Source organism: Phaenicophaeus curvirostris, chromosome 8 (assembly GCF_032191515.1).
Source record: "Phaenicophaeus curvirostris isolate KB17595 chromosome 8, BPBGC_Pcur_1.0, whole genome shotgun sequence".
NCBI classification, from domain to species: domain Eukaryota; kingdom Metazoa; phylum Chordata; class Aves; order Cuculiformes; family Cuculidae; genus Phaenicophaeus; species Phaenicophaeus curvirostris.
This window is the reverse complement of record NC_091399.1, coordinates 2,458,619-2,481,215: the sequence shown is the minus strand read 5'-3', so window position 1 is coordinate 2,481,215 and position 22,597 is coordinate 2,458,619. Positions and strand designations below refer to the sequence as shown.

At 47.1% G+C, this 22,597-nt stretch overlaps 1 protein-coding gene across 1 annotated transcript; it reads left to right on the top strand.

Annotated features, from left to right (window-relative positions):
* The first annotated feature begins 877 nt into the window (after positions 1-877).
* LOC138723253 (quinone oxidoreductase-like) lies at positions 878-7,747 on the top strand. Its single transcript, XM_069862183.1, has 8 exons — positions 878-1,054; positions 1,532-1,548; positions 2,718-2,799; positions 3,791-3,954; positions 4,744-4,795; positions 6,015-6,164; positions 6,565-6,666; positions 6,754-7,747. Exons 1-8 carry the CDS (start codon positions 878-880, stop codon positions 6,868-6,870), a joined length of 861 nt encoding a protein of 286 aa, XP_069718284.1. The 3' UTR covers positions 6,871-7,747.
* The last annotated feature ends 14,850 nt before the right edge of the window (positions 7,748-22,597 follow it).

Genomic DNA, 22,597 nt, shown 5'->3' with positions numbered 1-22,597 from the left:
GATGTCGTGAAGCATTTTCTACTGCTAAACATTTTATGCACTTTTTTCAGCCACACAACCATTACGTTGCCCATTTGATTTTACACTGACAACCATTAGTCCGCATGCTCTTTTCCATTCATCATTCCGCCTTAAAATAAAAAAACAGTTCTACATATGGTACTTCATCCCATTTTCCCTCTCGTCTACAAAACAACATTAACTGAAAAATCGTATTATAATCTAGAGTCCCATTTTCTAGCCAATGAACCTGGTCTTCTAATTCATATTGTGTCCACCAGACATTACAATATTCAATCAACTTTCCTTTTTGCATATCCTGCCCAAATCCTCCCTCCTTCCAGTGACTCAAAATACATCCTAATGGAGATGACTTAGGTATTGACATTGTGGTTGAGTTTTTTTGGGTTTTTTTTTTTTGTTAGTTTTTTTCTTCCTTTTTCTCTTTTTTTTTTTTTCTTTTTACCACAAACAGCTTAAAATGGATTAACTAGACAGGAAAGTATAAACTACTGAGAGCAGAACAAAACTACAAAATACCAGAAATACCAGAATTCCGGAATTACCAGACCAGACCACTGATGCCGAACCTGCAGAGCTTTCGCCACTGTCTTATGGACGGCGCCTAGGCTTCCCGTCGGAGCTCCTGAGCCCAACCAAGCGCAGCTTTCGCCGCGTCTGACAGGCAGGCTTTACCAGACCCCTGAGCCCAACCAAGCGCAGCTTTCACCGCGTCTGACAGGCAGGCTTTACCAGACCCCTGAGCCCAACCAAGCGCAGCTTTCGCCGCGTCTGACAGGCAGGCTTTACCAGACCCCTGAGCCCAACCAAGCGCAGCTTTCGCCGCGTCTGACAGGCAGGCTTTACCAGACCCCAAATGGTACCATTCCAGATAAAGCACCGTGTCTTACCAATATCCCTGGTCCGTCGGGAGCAGCGGAGGTCGGTCGCGGTCGATGGCTCCCCGAGAATCACTCGGTGCCGGCTGGAGCAGGATCGATGCGCGAGCCGCCTCAGCAATGCCCGCGAGGTCCCACCTGGGTCGCCAAAAACTGTTAGCAGAATGACAAACACATAACCACACTAGGAGGTTATATGTGGTGCTTTATTTCGAGGCCCCGGGAACCAGGGGTACGCACCCAGATCTGGTTCCAAAGACCGTCACATCGCGTCCGCTTTTTATTCTCTAAAAGTTTCGCAATCTATTGTATATTCAACAGGTTACTTCATTATCTAATACATATGTATAGGTAGGTTACTTCATCGCCTTATTGCGACATCAGTCTCTATTGCGCCTGCGTAGCCCCCCTCTGGTGGTCGTCCTGATGAAGTAAGTAGTCTTCCTCAGATGAAGTAAGTAGTATTCCTCGCATTGTCTTTATTACTTCTTGTTCTTTTGGCAAACTCGTCGGTTTTTCTTGGCTGGACCCGCACTTATCTCCACTTGACCGCTCAGGTATATCTTTCTTGCCTCCTGAAACCTATTCTTCTGTCCTTCACAAGATTTATGATGGTCTTTTGGCTGTTGCAGGTGTATGTTCTACTTGGGTAGGGTAGCTAGTATGTACTTTTCCTAAGCACACTTGGATCCTATTGTCACATGAGGTCCTTTGAGCAAGTACCTCGGGTCTGTTGCTAGGATACGTTAAGAATCAACAGAATCATGAAATTTTACATTCAGTCTTAGTTCCTGATTAGTCGATGATCAGTGTTTTATCCTACTTTAAGTGTAACTTTCCTAGCAGGAGTAACCATGCTCATGGTGGTTTGTTGGAGCCCATCAGGAATGAGTGTGGTTGGAGCAGTTGTACCTCCCTCTGTTGATAAGTTTTCCTTGTGTCCAGCAGTGCCTGTGAGCTGTGAGCTGCAGCACAGGGCTGTCACATACAGATGCAGTTGTGGAATTAAGGACTGGAATCTTAAATGTCTGCATTTCAGTCTTTCCTGGCTTGTTTTAATGTTCTAGGGGTACCTTTGTTTGTGATAGCTGATTAATAGACTTTTTTTGCCTTTTTTACCTGGAGGTTTGACAGCCTGCAGGAGCGGTGACTGGAATGTCACTTGGTTAGACAACCCTGTTGGCCTGTGTGTAGCAGGCTTTTTTTTTGGCAGAGTGTAGCAGTAAGTTGTAGCAGTTTTCCCCGCAAAGTGCTGTATATCTGTACAGATGTGACAGCTCCTGTTCACAGGAGCTGCTGTAGAAACATTTCTATGGGAAAATTATTTGCATGTGGTTCTCTTAATACCCATAAAGCCCTGCAAGTGGTGGGGTAAATGTTCTGCGTTTTGCAAGTTTTGGGAAAAAAGCCCAAACCAACTCTCCTTCCCCCAGTTTAAATAAAGAGTGAAGCTCTGTTTAATCTGTTGCTTGGCAGGTGGTTGTTTGATTTCTTTATTTTGAAAATGCAAAATAAATTATGATGGCAATACCATATTTTTTTTCCCTGCAGATATTCTGATAACTATGGCAGCCACAAGAAATCTGATGAGAGCTGTCAGAGTTTTTGAATTTGGTGGCCCTGAAGTGCTTAAAATCCAGTCAGACGTCGTAATTCCTGTTCCAAAAGAAAATCAGGTATATACGAGTTCTGTGAACAGAAATAATGGCATTGAATGATAATAGGCGTACTCAGAACAGAATGAAGAATACAAACCAAAACTTTTCATCTTGAATATGTAGTTTTTGATCAGTATATTCGTTCTGGGACTTATGCTAGAAAACCAACTTTACCCTACACTCCAGGCTCAGATGTGGCTGGTGTAATTGAAGGGGTTGGAGAACATGTTACTGCATTCAAGGTAGGTGTAGAAAATACATTGAGTTTTAATTCACGATTGTTTATGGGTTCATCTTTGTGGGGTTGCTCTGCTGCTAATCCTGTTTCTATTGCTTTGCTGGCTTTTTTCACCTTTGCCAGCTAGTGGCAGCACACAGTGGGGTCACCCTGACAGTCCAGAGTGAGAGCTGATGCAATGCGTGTGTGTGCCCCAGACAGACATCCCAAAAATGCCGAGTGGCCAAGCTCGTGCATTTGCATGCTCGAGCTGGTTGGGAAACCATTGCACTACCCTGCAGCAGTTACTACCCGGTGTCCGCAGACCGGACCCACCCCATCCACATGCTGGATGTTTATGGAGGTCACCATGCTGGCAGCAGAAGACTCAGAGCTGTGTATCTGTGCCTTCTGTGGGCCCTGGCATTGCTCTGCCAGTGGCCAAGGGCCAGGCTGGGTGCTGTCTTGGCCCCACAGCTGGTGTTGTGCCACGGCGCTGGGCATACATAGGTGACGTGCTGCCCGCTGTGCATGTCCACATCGCCTGTGGGATTTTGGCTTGAGCCGGCCCTTCTGCAGAGCAGTGGCAATATTGAGGTGTTGTAAGGTTTATTAAGAGAATATCTCTTTTCCACGTTTAAGCAAAAATAATTGAGAAATGTTTATTTTGTGTTTGTGAAAACTTTTTAGGTTTTGCATTTGGAATCTGTGTTTGGAATTCTCTAGTGTTCAGGTTCATTAAGGTCAATATTAATGAGACAGTAGGTTTGTGTGTTACCCTCTAGAGCTGGGGTTCTAATTATGACACTTTAGGTGTATGAAATGATATGGTTTGTATTGCATGGATTGTATGTATTAGCATTATAAAAATCCTCTCTGTGACAAATATAATCGGTTAGTTTTAATAGGAGAGCTGTTAGAAATCAGCTAAACATCTGTGAACTGGTTCTTAAACTATATTAAAGAAAATATAAGCGAGATGATTAATGTCTCTATTTTTTTTCCCTCCTTTCTAGAAAGGTGACAGGGTTTTTACCATTGGTACGATCTCTGGAGGATATGCAGATTATGCAGTTGCTGCAGCTAATAAAGTGTTTCCTTTGTCGGATAAACTGGACTTTAAACAAGGAGCAGCAGTTGCAATACCCTACTTCACTGCTTATCGTGCTCTTTTCCAAAAGTAAGTGTCAAATCTAAGTTTATCCATTTTGCTTATGAATATTTAAAATATTGAAGCCCACATTTTCATTGTCCTCTAAAAGGAGAGGAGATCAATGAGTGGAAATGTTTAAAACTCTTAAGTTAAATTTGTTATGCTGATGGCATTGTCATATCATTGTCACCTAGAAGCTAGCAACTGTGTTCTCCTGTTACACATTTCTTCTCAAGAGAACAGGCCTGGAAAGGCTTCTCCGATAAGATTCTCGTAATAAAATGTATAACTCTCTCTCAGTGCTAATTGTTACTTTAGCCAGTGAAGAACAGGAATAGTTCTAATTTCTTCTAATTTCTTCTTCTAATTTCTCTTCTTCCTGAGCCTCTGTGCCAGAGAGGCTTCATGTACAGCCCTGTCTGTGCCATAGGGCAGGGTAATGAGTTAAAGCCAGGCTTCATGTCAGCTAGGTGAGAGCTTAGGTCTGGACATCTGGTTTAGTTTGATGGAACAAATTGTTAGAACCAGCATGGTTTACTTTTATGTTCTGTAACAGGTGAAAATCTTTAAGTTCAGTACCAGACCATGACTTGCTGCTAGGTGCACAACATAACTGTGCAGTACGTAAATTTGTAAGTGATATAGTTTATTTTGCCTCCTTGTTTTCCCAAAGAAGCTGATTGTACCTGTTTAGCCATAACATGAATTGGAAATCATACTGTGTGAAAGATGAGATTTGACGTTGGTTTATACAATCTGATGCGTAACGGCTGCGTACTGCAATCTTCATGCCAATATTTTCTGTTTTCCACTCAGAGGGCATGCCAAAGCAGGAGAGAGCGTGCTAGTGCATGGAGCCAGTGGGGGGGTAAGTATTTGGAGAAGGCAGCTTATAAGAAATGCTGCTTTCTGTCTTTGCATCTGCTTTTGTCTGTGGTATGATTTATGGTCACATTTATATCAATTAGTGGATTAACAAAATTAGGTTTCTGTTTCAGATGATTTAGATGCTTTTTTTTTCTGGAGTGTGTCCAGAGAAGGGCGACAAAGATGATGAAGGGGCTGGAGAACAAGCCTTACGAGGAGCAGCTGAGGGAACTGGGGTCGTTTAGCTTGGAGAAGAGAAGGCTGAGGGGAGACCTCTGTAACTACCTGAAAAGAGGTTGTGGAGAGGAGGGAGCTGGCCTCCCAAGTGACAGGGGACAGGACAAGGGGCTGTGGCCTCAAGCTCCACCAGGGGAGGTTCAGGCTGGACGTCAGAAAAAAATTTTTTGTGGAAAGGGTCATTGGGCACGGGAACAGGCTGCCCAGGGAGGTGGTTGAGTCACCATCCTTGGAGCATGCGTTTCGGAACATATCCTGTAACTGTGGCTGCTGTGGGAGCTGCTGAATCGGTAGCCTCCGGGAGCTGACCAGCTGGGACTGAATCCTGGGCAGGCAGTGTCTGTGTTCCCCCATCTTGGTCTCCCATGCTGTTGCCATGACACAGAGCAATGCCAAGAGATGGCATTGCTGTGCCTGGATGACCATTGGCTCCAGCACCAGGTTTTTGTGGAGGCATCCAACACCTCCAAACGTCCTCTGGAGTGCAGAGCAGGTACGAGACCCAGAGAATTTGGTTTCTAAAGGAATAATTTATCTGGTTGTGCAAGGTTCATAATGTTAACAAAATTTCTGCTTGCAGGTTTTCTTTGCAGTATGTAGTGCTGGTATCAATAGCAGATGATTCTGTGAAGGCAAGAATTTCCTTGGCTTTGTATCAAGTATCTATGGCCCAGCTTTAACAAACAGACTGCATTCTACGTGGATTTATATTAAATGCTGATATCTCTTCAAAAACCCCACAAAGTTTTACCACATCTCTGTAAATATCTTTTCTTTATTAGACTGATTCTAAGGTGCAAATAACTTATGGCTAAAAAAATGTTTCCAGGCTAACTTTTTAAATTGGTAAGTTCCAATTTGCAGGTGAAATATATGAAATCGATGCTAAGAAAGAAAGAGAAAAAAGACTTAATTACTTAATTTTTCCTTTTTGTGGTTTTTTTTTTTTTTCCCTTTTCTTCCCTCCCCCTTCATCCCCTCAGGTTGGAATAGCGACATGTCAGATTGCCAGAGCTTGTGGTTTAAAGGTTTTGGGTACAGCAGGAACTGAGGAGGGCATGAACATAGTCCTGAGAAATGGTGCTCACCAAGTATTTAATCACAGAGAAGCAAATTACATTGATAAAATTAAGGTAAGCATGTATCAGGGCTAGGTGATTCTTGTTACTAACAGAATGAGCAGTCATTTGCAGAAGTTTTTTTTAAGTAGATTTATGTGGGAGCAATAGCGTACTGTCTTTGTCATTTCTACACAAGATAAAACTTTCCCAGGCTAGAAGAGCTGAGCTTTCTTCACTGGCGATGGAATTTAGAAACTCTTGCATTCCAGCAATTTCCAATATGGTAGCATATTACAATTCATCAGATCAAAATACTCTAAAATTAAATTTATTACCTGTCAGTCTTAGTACAAAGGCTGTATTTAAAATGTAATCAATAAACTGTAAAATGTGTGTTATTTATAGGATATGAAATAAACGGTAGTACCCAAGCACTAATTGGACTGATAATAAGGTATTATATCCTGTATAGGAATACACAAAGATGGAAGGAGTTGATATAATAATAGAAATGCTCCCTAACATCAATCTTGCTGCTGACTTACAATTGCTGTCCTGTGGAGGAAGGGTGATGGTAAGTGGTTTTGTCACTTACTTTGTGCACGTAACACCGCAGTTGAATAGTTACGAATGGAACTCGATCGTAACTTATTTGTAACAGGTTGTGGGCTGTAGAGGTCCCATCGAGATAAATCCCAGAGACACGATGACTAAGGAATCTAGTATAATTGGAGTCAGTCTGTTTCTTGCAACTGAGGCAGGAACATTTTCATTTTAAAGCATGTTTTGTTGGCAAATTCCAACACTTCTCTGTTTTCAGTTAAAACCTATTGTAGGGATCATTTCACCGTAAATAACTTGTTTGTTCATTCCTTTACATTTTTATCTAATCTCAGAACATCATAAAATATTTTTGGGTTGTGAAATTTGGTTTAACTTTTGCATAAACAGTAAATACATTTCTAGAATGTAAAGGCCCTGTGGTGGTAAATGCTGTCTTTATTACATGCCGGAGGAGATGCATGAATGTGCAGCGGCACTTCTTGATGGCATAGAAGCTGGCTGGCTGAACCCAATTGTGGGCCCAGAATATCCACTGGAGCAAGTAGCTAAGGCTCATGAAGACATTATTCATGGCAGTGGTGCACGAGGAAAGATGGTGCTCCTTCTGTGAAGCCTTTTCCCATTTATTTTGTAGCTGTTCTAACTGCATCTTTGCTTACATGATTAATTGGATGTATGGTATAAAACTTACTTCTAATCAGGTTTAGCAGTAACAGCAAATGCTGATTTACATTAATTATATCAATCAATTACCAATCGGTTTTCTTTTTGTAATAAGCAGAGTTGTGTATACTTTAAAGTAATTTTTGTAGCTCTTTTGGCTGATGTGGAAATAATAAATTTTCTCTGGTGATGTGGCCTTGTGGTACAAGGGAAGCGAATACCTCAGGCAGGATTGGATCTCTTGCTCTCTGAGAAGTTACAATGAAGCTGCTGTGGGCAGTGCAAAATGATTTTTAACAGATACACATATGTCTAGAACTAGCTATACAGATATAACTAGGACTTTGTTAATTTTTTAACCGTAATTTGTCTTATTCCATTTTTGTCACATAATTTACTTGGAATAAAAGCTTTTACTGTCAAAACAATTCACTTTTGAGCTCATGGCCAAAGAATCTGTCAAATGAGAACTACTAGGACGCAGAGGCATTTTTGTTTTGCTATGTCTGACTTAGTATCTGAATTGCAAATGTCACAGATAATTCAGAGGGACTGTAACTCTGAAGTTACTTGCTGTTATTGTATTTGCTACTCTGTAGCTGATGATATTGGGAGAAACAGCTAATTCCTTGATGGTAAGTAGCTGGGTAGCGAGGATTTAAATTCTTCCTGCAAACTTTATTAAATTTAAAGTCACCTGAATCTGTGGCTAAAGTGAGGAGAAGAGAAAGGCTGAACAGCTTTCATTGGTGCTGAGAATTGTGTTGGTTCATAAATGAATGTGGATACATTGTTGTCCATATCCAAATACAATGCAGTTAAGGAAGAACAATTTCTTTGTGTTGACAGTTTTTACACTCAAAATGTTTGGTATTACAGGCACTTCCTTTTAATGATCCAATTCTCTAATGAGTCATGAAGTCATCACTTGCAGATGAGTTTTCTCAACTTCAAGGAGAACTTCTGTTCCTCTGAGGAAAAGTGAGTCCTTACTGACCATAAATTTCAATAAAGAGGCATTTTTGTCTGCGAAACTTGTTTTTTAACGTTTGGTTTAGATTTGTTTACTGTCATACTATCACAAATCAGCACATGTTCTCTGAATCCAAGTGTAGTTTCCTCAGGCATTGCACTACCTTCTTTGAAGCTGTGATTTTATTTTTTTTTTCTGAGACGGCATTAATTTCTACTGATGTTTTGCTTAATCCCAACTAAGAAAATAATTGGCAAAATCTTTTGAAATGTCTGGATTTCTCCCCTAGGTTTGTCATCCCCTGTTAAAATATTAAGGTGAGAGAAGAGGTTTTTACAGGGAGGCTTACAGAACTAATTCAGTTAGTATTGGTGGTGAAAGAGCAAGGTCTCAGTGTCAAAGAGGAAAGGAATGTTCTTCTAATGGAAGTTAAGTCATGTAAGGAAGACATTGTCCAGCACCAAGCTTGTCCCTGTGGAAGTGCATCTCTGGTGTTTTGCATTAACCTCTCAGTAGAGAGGAGAGCGCTCCAAGTCACCGATTCAGACTTGCAATATCAGCCTTTTTCAGGTATGAAAGCGTCTCTTTTAATGCCATGTTTGGGATTGCTACTCAAGTGATAATTTAAACTTACAGGTGAGTAAATTTTCTAACATAGCATAAATATACGCACCTCTAAAAAGCTCTAGCTATTTTTCCCAGCAGGAATTCAGAAAGTGTTTGAATTTCTGATGGGGGGGGATAATGCTAAGATATTATAGCTATTAAACATAGGTCTAAAGGAATATGCTGGGTGACTGAGTTAAGTCCTCATTTCTTTCAAGATGTGTGTAATTGGTTTGGTAAACTACTTGAGCTCCGTCTTCTATAGCAGGCAGATCACAGTGCTGTTTCTTCTGTGCAAATGTAAATGTGAGGTCCTTCTGCTATTATACGGAGTCATTTAACTGTTCCTTGTTCATACAAACCTTACAGCCATTGCATCAAATGGATGCTTTTGCCAGGGATAAAGATGGGAGTGTTTCTGGAGTTAAGTATTTCAAACTAATATTTTAGTAAGTGCTTTTGAAAGTAGTTGCTGGGGAAGAGAAGGGTTATGCGAACTTGGCTGTAGGAGTGCAGTAGCGTGGTCCTTGCCTGCCAGTGTCACAGGTTTGGCATCTGTCACAGCTGGAGGCTGTGTGGATGTCCCAGTGGCCAGATGCTGGCTTCCCTGCAGGTCAAAATTCCAACATGAGTAGGGAGCTGCATTCCCACTTGCTCTGAATTTGAAGGTTTAAGAATGATTAGCCTAGTGTAAATGATGTGGGTAGGTAGTGTTTAACTGATTATTAAGGTAAAAGATGCTGATTATTCCTGTTCCTTCTGGTGAAATTATGGCAGGTAGGGAATCTGTGATTCTGCTTGGCAGCACTGTTAGAAAAAGTAAAACATCTCTTAATGTGAAGGTACTAAATAGCAGGTCAAGCATAGCAGTTAATGGTTGATATGATGATGTGTGTATGAAAATACACATTTTCTTTATACACGGTATGTTTTAAAATCTGTGGTTCTTTTTAATTTGTCCTTTGCTCAGAGGGTGTTACAGGAATGAGAGGCTTATGGTTTACAGTGACTCCTTTCTTGCTTCATGCCGCCTCTGTGCTGGAGCTAATGCTCAGAGATGAAATTCAGAGCAGTTTCCCTGTCAATGCATTTGCTGATGTTCATAGGACAGGGTTTGTTACAGGCTCCTGACCAGAAGGTGTCAGAGGAGTTCTTCTGTTTCTCTGACGCTGCAGGCTTCTCCCGGCAAAGTTAAGCACATTGAACCCGCAGCACTCAGACAGCTGTGTCACAGAATCACAGAATCACTAGTTTGGAAAAGATCCACAGAATCATCAAGTCCAACCATTCCCATCAACCATTAAACCATGCCCCTCAGCACCTCATCCACCCATCTTTTGAACACCTCCAGGGATGGTGACTCAACCACTTCCCTGGGCAGCCTGTTCCAGTGCCCAATGACCCTTTCTGTGAAATTTTTTTTTTCTGATGTCCAGCCTGAACCTCCCCTGGTGGAGTTTGAGGCCATTCCCTCTCGTCCTGTCCCCTGTCACTTGGGAGAAGAGGTCTCCCCTCAGCCTCCTCTTCTCAAGGCTAAACAACCCCAGTTCCCTCAGCTGCTCCTCGTAAGTCTTGTTCTCCACCCCCCTCACCAGCTTCGTTGCTCTTCTCCGGACACGCTCCAGAGCTGCAACATCCTTCTTGTAGTGAGGGGCCCCAAGAAGACATGCAATAGAGCATCTAAATTCTTGGTCTATATCTGATGTATGGTACAAATGGAAGGGGTTGTTTTCATTTTGGGACACGCAGTGTGAATAAAAATTACAGCATAGCACTGACCACAAGGTACAGGGAGGAACAAGGAGATGCAGTGGCTCTTTGGGACTGTGGGCAGGAGGTGGGCGTGAGGGATGAGAGGGCAGTGTTGTCAGTGCTGTGGCAGACATGAGCCTGGGCTGCGGCTGTAGGTGGAGGTGCAGCGCTGTGAGATCTTGTCATGCTGAAGGTGAGGGGGCCAGGGCTTGCCCACAACTTAGTTCCAGTAGCCCCAGCCTCGCATTTCAGTGCAAACCTGCTCTCACTGTAATCTGCCAGGGGGAACGGTTGAAAGTGTCCATGGATGTTCCGTGCTGTGTTCGTTGTTAGCAGAACACTCTTGTCACTGGAGGGGGAACCACTTTGGCTTGGGAACTGCTGCAGCTGAGCTTCTTGGAGACGTTGCTTGTCACATTTCTGACTAATCCTTCAGCTGCGTCTGGTCTGTCAGGGCACCCATCTGCAGAGTCTGTCAACCTAGAGATCCCTTGGTCCAGCTCTCTTTTTAGAACGTGCCATCCCCTCCACAGAGCGGAGAGTATGGAGGAAAAGGATAGCTGTTGCCTTCGGGGGGCGTTGCCTCCGGAGGCGTGGCGACCTGGTTCAGGAACGACACGGTGACCAAACCCAGGTCACTCGGTCCATAAGCTCACAGACACCAATGTGGTGGACGGCAAATGGCGTTTATTGATACGTAACACAGCCTTATATAGCCTGGGCTTACGACGTCACTTCCGTCTGCTTACATCATGAACTAATACGCAATTGGCTACCCGGGAGGGGGTCCTACCTTTCCGTACATCGCGAGATCTTCCGACCGCCGGGCCTTAGCTACCCACATTTCCCCCCTCCCTATGCTTAACGAAATAGCCAAAAATTTATAAAATATAAAAATCTTAGCAAACATAAAATCTTAACCATACATAATCTTACCAAATTTAAATAAATTAACAAATATAAAAATCTTAACAAGTCTCAAATATAACATCAAAAGTCTGAATTTAAAATATAAAGTCTAAAAGGTGTAAACAACAGTTCCATAGTAACAAACACTTGGCACACTTGGGCCAATGGTAACTTAAATGTAACTGGGTGTAGTGCTAACCCAATACCTTCTTAAAGCAGCTGCTGGTATTCTACAAACATAAAATTAACCTTCGCTGGCCAGCTCTTAACAAACGACGCAAGCTCACTCAATATACAGGGTCTAAAGACCAATACCAATATGATTATTACAATCAGCTCTAAAATCAAAATTGCACAAACAGATAGCAGCCCCTTCCCATAGAGGCTACGTCGCTGTTGTTTGGATTCCGCCGGTGCGGAACTCCCAGGTGCAGACAGGATGCTTGTCGACTTGTCCTCTCCTGCCACCGGGGCGTACGGGTTACAAGGGCATCTGATAATCTGATCCTGTGGACAGAAACTCACAGTTTTCGTTAGCTTTGTCGTGTAAGTCCGGTTTAATAGACTTAAGCGGACACCACTTAATTTTACCATCTTTCTTGATAGCAGCATACCCTCGCCTTGTCAGGACTAGCCTCCACCCTTGTTCCCATTCTCCCAGCTCATTTCTAATTGTGACTAACAGGCCTTCCTCTAACGCTCGGGTGGCCCAATGTTTTTGGGTGGGACTATTCACCTCTTCCCCCGGGGGGAACTGATTTAGTGCTAGCAGAGCAGTCGCTAGCAGGCGTGCTTGGTCTCCCAGGGGAACGGCATTGACAAAACCTTCCATTTTTGCTAATACCTCTAATTTAGATTTCAGCGTTTGATTTGCTTGTTCGACTATGGCTTGTCCTGTGCTATTATACGGGATGCCGTGTATTAAGGTGATACCCCACTTCCAAGCAAATGCCTGGACTGATTTGGAGACAAAGTTCGGGCCATTGTCCATTTTGATCTGATTAGGGATGCCAAGCCATGCCATAGCCGTCAGCCAATGTTGGATGGTCGCTTTGGAGTCGGTCTTAAGGTGTTGCGTAGCTACAATGACTCCGCTATATGTGTCTACGGTTACTGCTAGCCATGCTCGAGGTTTCAGCAACTGACAGAGCATGAAATCCGTCTGCCACACCTCGGAGGCCTTACGGCCTCTGGGGTTGACTCCACTGGACCACAATGGTGCTTTCTGACAGTGGGGACACGTGGCTACTATGTGTTTCGCGTCAGTAACTGAAATCCCGCACCTCTTTGCTAGCGCTTTAGCTCCAATATGGAGAGACTCATGCAGCTGACGGGCATCTCTTAGCGTCCACCGTCCTTTCGCTGCGGCGTCTGCTTTGTCATTACCAGTTTGGAAGAACCCTTTGATTGGGTTATGGCTATTGACGTGGATGACCGATATGGTACCTTTTCGGGAAAAAAGTGCTTCTTCCAACATTAAAGCTGCTGTGGATGTTGACGCGCCAGGCCCCAACATGGCTAAGCAAAGCTTGGCCATGAACATCGAGTCAGTCACTATGTTGAGGTGTTCCATTGGGAACAGTCCGCACGCTAGTACTACGGCCATCACTTCTAGTTGCTGGACTGAAAGCGCACGATCGGTCATTTTAATGCAGTGCCATTCTCCTTCCGACTGCCATACTGCTGCTGTAGTTGAGGTCACTGAGGATGCGTCTGTGAAGATCGTTGGTCCTTGTTGGGGTCGGTCCATGATTTTCCGTGGGAGGTCGATGTCGACAATTGCCAGCATCTGAGTCCAGGGGGGCTTTGTAGCATACCGGACTTCTCCACCAAATCTGACAAGGGCTATGGCCAGATACTCTGACATTGCTACTGATTGCGTTGGGAGCTGTTTGCGGAAAGGTAGGTATATCCTGGCAGGTTCGATGCCTAGGTGTCTTAGGGCGAGTTTTCTGCCTTTCATGATGAGGTTACCAAGGCACTCGATTCCTGGAGAGAATGCACGTGACGGTTTTCCTAGGACTATCCACTGTATAGGTTGAGCTTTATCAGGGGGGCCCTGGGCTAGTGCCCCTACTCCCCCTCCTTCCGTGAAATGTACATACAGGTCAAGTGGTAAATTCGGGTTCCATCTGGCAAGTGTGCTTGACGATACCTGTTGTTCGATGAAGTCGAGAGAGTTCATTGCTTCCGTCGTCAGTGTTTTTTGCTCCCATGGATGCTTTCCTTTTAGAAGATCATGCAGAGGGGCCATGGTTTCAGGAGGGATCAGGACGATATTACGGAGCCATTGCAAAGACCCCACTAGCTGTTGCATATCATGGAGTGTTTTGATGCGTCGACAGATTTTTATTTGGGGGGGGGTCACATAAGAACTTGTGATCCCCACTCCCAAAAAACTGACACATGGCCCTCTCTTAATTTTCACGCTCGCAATCTCGAACCCGTTTATTTTTAGAGTTTCTGAGACTGTCGACACTAGCTGGTCCACCTGACTTTCTGATGGTGCAGCGATCAGAATATCGTCCATGTATTGAATGATTGTCGCAGTCGGGTCACTGCACCGAACCGGTGCTAACGCTCGATCCACCATAATTTGGCAAATAGTAGGCGAGTCGATCATTCCCTGAGGCAGCACTTTCCACTGAAAGCGCAAGTTGGGGCATTGGCTATTTGGGAACACGACAGAAAAAGCAAACCGCTCCTTATCTGCCTCGTGTAGAGGTATCGAGAAAAAACAGTCCTTAATATCAAGGACAGCACAAGGTTGTCCTTCCGGCATCATAGAGTTCATGGGCAACAACGTTTGGACAGGACCCATTGGTTGAATTTTCTTCTTCACTGCCAGGGCCACCCTGGGGTTTCGCCCCCAGAGGGTGGTCCTTGCTGTCCCTGAGATAAGGGCAGGTTCGACTGGACCGCTAGTTGGATCATAAAGTTGGTTGCTTCTCGGGGGGCGCTGCAGGTTCGGGGGCGCTTCGCCCCATTCGGGGTTGGCAAGTTGGGCTGCCTGGTGTCCCAAGTGGGAAAGGGCCGTGTGCGGCCCAGGTGCCCTCTCCCCCTCCTGTTTCCCTGAGTTTTAGATCTGCATTCCTTGGCAAAGTGCCCTTGCTTCCCGCAGACCCAACACGGTCCTCTGGGTCGATTCCAGCGCAGGGGGAATGCTGTTGGCAAGTCATGAAACCGAGGGCAGGTTGTTACAACGTGACCCACCTGGCCACATTTAGAGCATGCCATCACTTTGGCTATTGCAGTGCTAACGGCCATCTGGATTGGGGCTAGATGCTCTTCCTTCGCGACATGCTTGATCATGTCTGCGATACTCGACCCCACCGGCAATGACCGCAGAATTTCTTTGGTTGTCAAGCTGCACTGCTGACGCAAGCATTCTGCTACCACCGGGCCTTTTGCTTCCGCAGGCAGGCTCGAAGAGTCGACTGCTGCCTGGAGACAGTCCACAAATTGTGTGAAACTCTCACTTTCACTTTGTTTTATCGTGGACCATGGTGATGGCTTGGCGATGACTCTAGAAGCTGTGCGAATGGCTTCTCTGGCCGCACGGGTAGTTGCCATAACTTCATGGGCCCGCAGGCCCTGAGCTTGCGCCTGAGGGGTGATCATGGTTGGGTCTGTTCCCATGAGCCGCTGCAGGCTGGAGCCGTGCAGTGGGTGATCTGCCCCAGCTACTTGGGCCAGCTGCTTTACGCAGTTGTCCTCCCATTCTTGTTTGAACACAATCATCCCTGCCCCGTCGAATATTAATCTGCAAGCTTGTTTTATATCAAAGGGCAGCATATCATCTCCACCGAAAACGCTGTCTATGAGGGTGGAGACCATGGCAGAATTAAGTCCTTTATCTGCAATTGCTTTAACAATTGCTTGTATGTCCTTAGGGTTTATTGGTGAGTGGACCCTCTGTCCCCCGTCTGTGACCCGGACCGGGAATGCTAGCGTGGCTGATGGGGCCCAATCGGCACATGCTATCTTTATTTTTCTCCAATCCGTGAGAGGGATTTGTCCCACTCTCAGCTTTTCTTTAATTCGAGTGGGGATGTGTCGGTTTTTAACTCTATGCACCCCCACTCCCTCCTCCTCTGAGCTCGAGTCGGTTGTGGACCACCCGCCCCGACTAGTGTCCGAGCCGGAGTCAGAACTCGACTGACCGGTCACTTCCGGTCCCCGATCTATTTTTGTCGGGCCCCGGCCCCGCCCACCTCCCTTGCCGGCGGGGCCGCTCCCTCCCCCCGGCTCGCCCCGCCTGCTGCTCGGCAGCAGACGGGCGCTGACTGGCTCTCCGCCCCTCGCGCGCACCACCCTTCTCTTTTATGTTCTCCTCCCCCTCACGCTTGCACGCGCTATTCAATTCCAGCGCTACCTCCCTGTTCCCGCCGCGAACGTTCTCCCCCCGCCTTTCCCGCTCGGCGCCATCTTGGGGCGCATAAGGTGCCGGTCTCTCCGAGATTTCCTCGGGCTCCGCTTTTCCAGCGGCGCCCCTGGCCTCCTCGGCCAACCCGCCCCAGAAGGATTCCGCTCGTTTCTGTCCCTCCGTAAGCGGGCCGGGGTTTGAGGATTGAGGGGACGTATCACCCTCTCGCAAACATTTAGATTCTGCATAATCATCACCACGTGGGGGGTGCAGAGTCCGCGTGGCCGCCCCGACCCCCAATCCCGGGGTGGCCGACAAACAGTCCCTTGCCGCCCCCCAGGTCTCCTGCTCCTGCATGGCCTCTTGCAGGGCCTGTACAACTTTCCCCCACGACTTAAGGCTTTTTGCACAACCCGAGAACATCGCCTCCTCGGCTAACGCTTTGGTGCATTCATCCCGCACCTCGGGGTGGAGAATATCCACCGGCTGGTCAATGACCCCAAGCTCTAAAAGCCTCGCAATGGCGAGAATAAAATCTTTAGGCTTACAATCTGTCTTATCTAATAGTGATACGACCTTCACAAGGGCTTCCATCTTCCTTGCGGGTCCGGGAGCGTCCTCCCCGCCGGGCTGGTCCAGCCGCACCGGCCGTCGTTCACCCGATTCCAAGCGACTTCCCGATTCCCGGAGCTCCTTCCCGGCTCCCGGGTTTCGGCACCACTTGTTGCCTTCGGGGGGCGTTGCCTCCGGAGGCGTGGCGACCTGGTTCAGGAACGACACGGTGACCAAACCCAGGTCACTCGGTCCATAAGCTCACAGACACCAATGTGGTGGACGGCAAATGGCGTTTATTGATACGTAACACAGCCTTATATAGCCTGGGCTTACGACGTCACTTCCGTCTGCTTACATCATGAACTAATACGCAATTGGCTACCCGGGAGGGGGTCCTACCTTTCCGTACATCGCGAGATCTTCCGACCGCCGGGCCTTAGCTACCCACAGATAGCAGACAAACAAACTAGGCAGAATAATTCTGTCAGGTTGGCTGGTTTTGAGTTTAATCAGAGGAGGGGTCTGAATCAGCGAATGCTGGTGCTCTCTGTGATGGGGCTGTGAGTGGTGGGAGAGGCTACACCGGCTCTCACTGTTGTGCTCAACTTCGCACAGACAGGCAGGGCTTGGGGTTCCACGCTTGCCACATGTTATCTGTGTATCTGTGTGTGCCATGTGTAGCCATGGCAGCATCTGGAAAGGGCAGGTACGTGTAGTTCTGAAAGACAGAGGGATGGAATTGCAGCTGTGGTTCGTTAATATCATTGTGCCCAAAATAAATGGTGCTTCAAAAGTATCCCCTCTCCGTTGTAACCGAGTGGTTCCCTGCATGTGTTCCTGCCGCCTTGGTGTGTTCCAGCAGGATACAATAAATTAATGAGACTTTAATTGCAGGGTTGGGAAGATAAAAAAGTCTGGAAGATGTTGATGTTCTTGATAGTTGCTTCTTTTACAAGAGACAATTCAGTATTCCATGTGGGTGGATCATGGCACAGAGGACCATTGAAGGACAGCTGAAGTCCTTCAATGTTTTGGAGCTGGTTCATCAGCAAGGGAGGGCTGGCCCTGCTCTTCCTCGCCTTCTCAGTTCAGTTGTGCTGCAGCCTTGAGAGGAACCGCTGTGATGCAGAGGAACAACAGGAGCGGGGAAGGATGATGATATCTCCTGTATCAGAGTCAAGCTGGAGGCCACTGAAATGCACCCTTTGGAGCTTTCCTGTCATTTGTGCTGAGAGAATGGAAGTGTGGATGGATATTTGAGCAACTAATCTGGCGAGGGGGCTGGAGAACAGGCCTTATGAGGAGCGGCTGAGAGAGCTGGGCTTGTTTAGCCTGGAGGAGGCTGAGGGGAGACCTCATTGCTCTCTCCAACTACCTGAAAGGAAGAGAGGAGGGTGCTGGCCTCTTCTCCCAAGTGACAGGGGACAGGATGAGAGAATGGCCTCAAGCTGCACCAGGGGAGGTTTAAGGTTGGACATTAGGAAAAAATTTTCACGGAAAGGGTCATTGGGCACTGGCAGAGGCTGCCCAGGGAGGGGCTTGAGTCACCTTCCCTGGAGGTGTTTAGAAGATGGGTGGATGAGGTGCTGAGGGGCATGGTTTGGTGATTGACGGGAATGGTTGGACTTGATGATCCGGTGGGTCTTTTTCAACGCGGTGATTCTATGAGTCTATGATTTGAAACAATCGAGCATCCTCTCATCTCCCACTGTGTTTTTAAGTTCACAGGCGTGTATTGTATCCAAAGGCGTTCTTCATCCTTCCCTTCTCCTTGCCTTTCTCTTCCTTTACCCTGGCAGCTCGCTGGTACTGCAGGGGAAGAGCCCGTTGCAGCGTCTCCTGCCAGCTCGGGGTCGGCGTCACAGGCGGCCGCCGCCGGGGGGTTGGGGGGCGGCCCTGGCAACCCCGCCCCTCCCCGCTGTGTCCTAGCGACGCTCGGGACGCGGCCAATAGCGCCGCTGGGAGCCGCCGCGATGGGAGCTCCGCAGACGGGGTGAGTGGAGCGGGGGCCGGGCCGTGCTTGCCCGGTTCTGTCGGGACGCGGAGCGAGAGCCTGGGGGGGAAGGAGGGTGGGGGTGCAGCCGGGGGCTGGCTCCGCGTAGAGCCGCGCCGCTCCGAGCCTTGGGAACTCGGGGACCGCCGTGTCGCTGCGTCCAGCGCGGGGGGGATGCGCCGCCTGTCCCCTCACAACGAAAGCGCCGGCCAAGACCCCGAGAATTCGTTGTATCCCCTCCGTCCGTGAAGGGGCTGGCGGCAGGTGTGCCCCTCCTCGGTGTCTGGCTTCGCAGCCGCGGGCTGGAACGTTCAGAGCATCCACACGGCCCCGAGGCGGCACGAATTACAGATCCTGAGGACCTGTGCACGTCCCCGTCTCTGTAACGTGATTTGGCACGTCCTGTATGCTGAGCGATGCTCTGGGTAAAGAACCGACCGAGTCCCTTGCTCCCGGCCGTGTCACAAATTGGTAGCAGAACAAGAGCCTTTTGGCTCCCGTTTCCATGCCAAGTTGTGCTCAAGATTGGAACCTGTAGAAAGATTTGCTTGTATAAAAGCCTTTGGAAAAAAGTGTGTTTCTTGTATGCAGAAATATATAGGACTCCAAACAAAATACTTAAAACCTTATTCTTGGAAGATTGTTTCCCTCTAGTTACCGTGAAAGGCACTTTTGGAGTCGGGATGATAGTTTGTTAGAACAGTTTTGGGGAAACAGTTCTGCCGTGGCTGATGGCATTTATTTCACAGATGTATTGAGGAATAGCTCCAATCTCTACCTTACAGGGAAAACACTGGAAATTGCAGAGCTGTGACTTGCAAAGACCTTGCTGAAGTGGAGAGGCCACCACATGTGGGGTTTGCCTCTGCTCCTCACTCTGGGAGCCGTTCAATAGTGCTAGCTTAGTACAGCAGTCAAATGAGCCACAGGATCACAAAATAATTCACTCTGCAAAAGACAAGGAAGATCTCTTGTCTGGTCTGCTCATGGGGTCAGCTGACATCAGACCAAGTTGCTTCATTCAGACTGACCCCTGCTCCGGCTGCGCAGCCTCTCCTCCTTCAGCCTCTCCTCACAGGGCGTGTGCTCCAGCTCCACCATCCTGGTGGCCTCCTTGAGCTCACTTCAGTGCATCCACGGCTCCTGTGCACTAGGGCCCAAACCTGGATGCAGCCACGCACATGGGGTCTAGTGGGTGACAAGGAAAGGGGACAATCGCTTCCCTCCTGCCAGCTGTGCTCCTCTTATTTCAGCTCAGGATGCTGCTGGCCGTCCTCGCTGCCCGGTGCTGTGGCTGACTCACCTCATCCAGCTTGTGTCCCCAGGACTGGCTGATCCTTTCCAGTAGAGCTACGTCCAGCCTGTCTGTCTCCAGCTTGTGCTGTTTGTAGCACAGGGTTGTTCGTTCCTGGGTGTAGGACTTTCACCTGGCCATGTTAAACTTCCTAAGGGTCCTGCGTAGCCTTTGGGCAGTGCTGGGCAAGCCACTGTCTGTGTTCCAGAGCTTCGTGACTGCCTTTGGGTGCAGGCAGAGCAAGCTCATTTCTGTCTGCTTGTTAGATCTCTGGCTGCCTTTGAGGTCATTGACCATGCCCTGGGGCAAAGTATTCATAAAATAAAGTAATTTTCACGGAGTATCTGGCCAAAGAATCTTCAGTGGTTTGGCCATGAAATAGTTCAGGTTAGGCAAAGAATAAAGAGAGCCGCTTGAAGCTTTTGAAACAAAAGTGAAAGGTGAATGTAGCCTGTGTGTCCATGAGGCAAACAACTGGTAGTCTCATTGAGATCAGCTGGCCAAGGCTGGAGGGGCCGTGCAACTATTTAAGCAGAGATGCAGTGTGGTTTGGAGAGACTGTGACCTTCCCCTTCCTTGTTATCACCTGAGGAAGATTGTACCTGGGCTTCAGGGTTTTGTGAGCTTGAAATAATGCAATTAATTATCATTAGACTGCACAGCCCCATCCAGATTTCAAGTCATCTACTGACTTCAATGAAGTTTGGTTCAGTAGCTGGGTTCCAGCGTGGCTTCTTATTCTTATAAGCACAGCAGCAGAGGTTGAAATCAAAAAACACAGAAGCCAGAGCTGTGCCTCAAGTCCAAAGGTGGTGCAGCTGAGGGTCTGCCAGTGACCCAGCTGCACAGCAGCAGCTCCCCATATTTTGAAAAGGGCCACGGCCTAAGGCTGTAGTTGGAAAAGTCAGTTCGCAAGTGTTACAACCCTGCCACCCTACAAAGCAAGATCCTCTTTTTGCGGAGACTGGGGATTGTTTTCCTGGCTTTTCATCTTCTGGTCCTCTTTCACAGAGAGAGGAATCCAAGTGCAGTGTAGTCACTGGCCGTATTCACTTGGCTCAAGCTTGGAGGCACCAAACGGAACAAGCATTTATGTTGAGTTGTGTGGCAATGCCAGCAGTTGTCTTCTAAATGCCTGTACTGGTGGGTTGATGGCAAAATCCCATCCTCTGTGATGGAACTATGCCGTCTTTGGAATCTTAAGCCCACATGTGCCTGTTGGGCTATTCCCAGCTAAAATTCACAATGTCCTGACCTTCAGGACTTCATGTCATATTCCAGTCCTGCAGAAAATCACTTTGCCACCATCTGCTTTCCTCTGTGGAGACCCTGACGGCATTGTTTTTTGAAATGGGATGTACTTAATGGTGGCTGAAGAGTTTCCTTAGGGAGGGTATTGCAGGCAGTGGCCAGGTGTCTGGAAAGTCTCCTGGGAGGAGTCTTTGCTCCCAAATGGAACATGTTGGGCAGGGGCCTTGCCTTGTGGGGTTCTTAACTGACAGTCTGTGTTTGAATTTGTTCTGTCTGGAGGCTGGCTGAGCCTTTCTTGTTTATGTCCCCAGCAGAAGCAATGCCAGATCCATTAGCTTGTTAAAGCGAGGAATGGTCTCCGTTAGGGCAGGACTCTTTGCTTGATTGAAGGAGCAACCAACTCCAGTGATCATGTAAAACATGGGAGCTGTAATTCCCTGTGACTCTACCGATCAATAACTAGAGCTTTGATGCTCTCTTAGATTATTTCTTTGGTGAACGGTCACTGATTTAATTGCACTGTAAATTATTAACTGTGAACATGTGCTTTACAAAACTGATGCTGGATGCCTACTGTGACTTAGTCCTTTCAAATGAATAAGAGCGGTTTTAAAGATCCTTTTGATACACAGCACAAGCTCTGCACGCAGTGCGTTGCGCTGTAAGCAGATCAAAACCAGATACTGTTAATAAATAGTAATGGTAATGATAATGCAATGAAAATCTGGTATAATACAGAGTTCTAAGTGGACACTTCCTTAATTTACTAAAATCCTAGTCACTGGCTCTGGTGTATTTTTTGTTTTGTGTACTTAGTCATCTGCACAGCTGGACTCCCTGCCACTGCAGACGTAATTCCTTCTGCGGGGCTTTGGGCTGATAATTGGTTTACTTTGGCCCTCAATACATTCTTTTAAAGCAGAACAAATTGTGGCTTTTTTGGTTTGTGCCTCCGTTCTGTGTGTTGATTTGTGTCCTTGTACTTGGCTTTATTAATTTATTACTTTTGGGAGAAAAGCAGAGTTGTCTCTAGCAACAGCAGTTTGTTTTCATGAACAGGCAGTTAAGGTGTTACCTAGGAGCGCAGATGGTACCGAAGGGTGAGTGAGCACCTGGCATGCTGCTGGTCTCAAAGGGTGGGAGGTCAAGATGCCCACATAAAGCAGAGACAGACCTGGGAATGGGATGCATCTGCCTCCCAGGGTCCCCTCCTTGTGCCAGCGGGTGGGGAACTCCCTTCATGTACTAAGTTCTTCAGGGTGTCCAGAGAGAACATGTGCTCCATGCGCATGATGGTATTTGGTAGACTTCCTTGGTGCCTGGGGAAAGGAAGTTACCTGGTTTGGTAACTCGCCCTGGCTGCCCTTGGGCTGGGAATTGCACCTGCACCTCATCCTCTGGAGTGCCGAGTCGGTCTAACTCTTTGGTGTCAGTGGGATACTCCAGGGGGACTTGGGACAGGTGTCAGCATGGCCCGCTCCGGCTGCACTTGCCTAAAGTCTGACAGGGGAGGATGAACCAGTCAGTCAGCATGAGCAGAAACTGGGCAGCAGCTGCTAGTGGGCACAGACTTGCAGGG

Coding starts and splice junctions, on each gene's coding strand:
- LOC138723253 (XM_069862183.1), top strand. CDS start 878: ATGGTACCATTCCAGATAAAGCACCGTGTCTTACCAATATCCCTGGTC. Junction 2,800..3,790: donor AACATGTTACTGCATTCAAG/GTAGGTGTAGAA, acceptor CCTCCTTTCTAG/AAAGGTGACAGGGTTTTTAC. Junction 3,955..4,743: donor TATCGTGCTCTTTTCCAAAA/GTAAGTGTCAAA, acceptor TTTTCCACTCAG/AGGGCATGCCAAAGCAGGAG.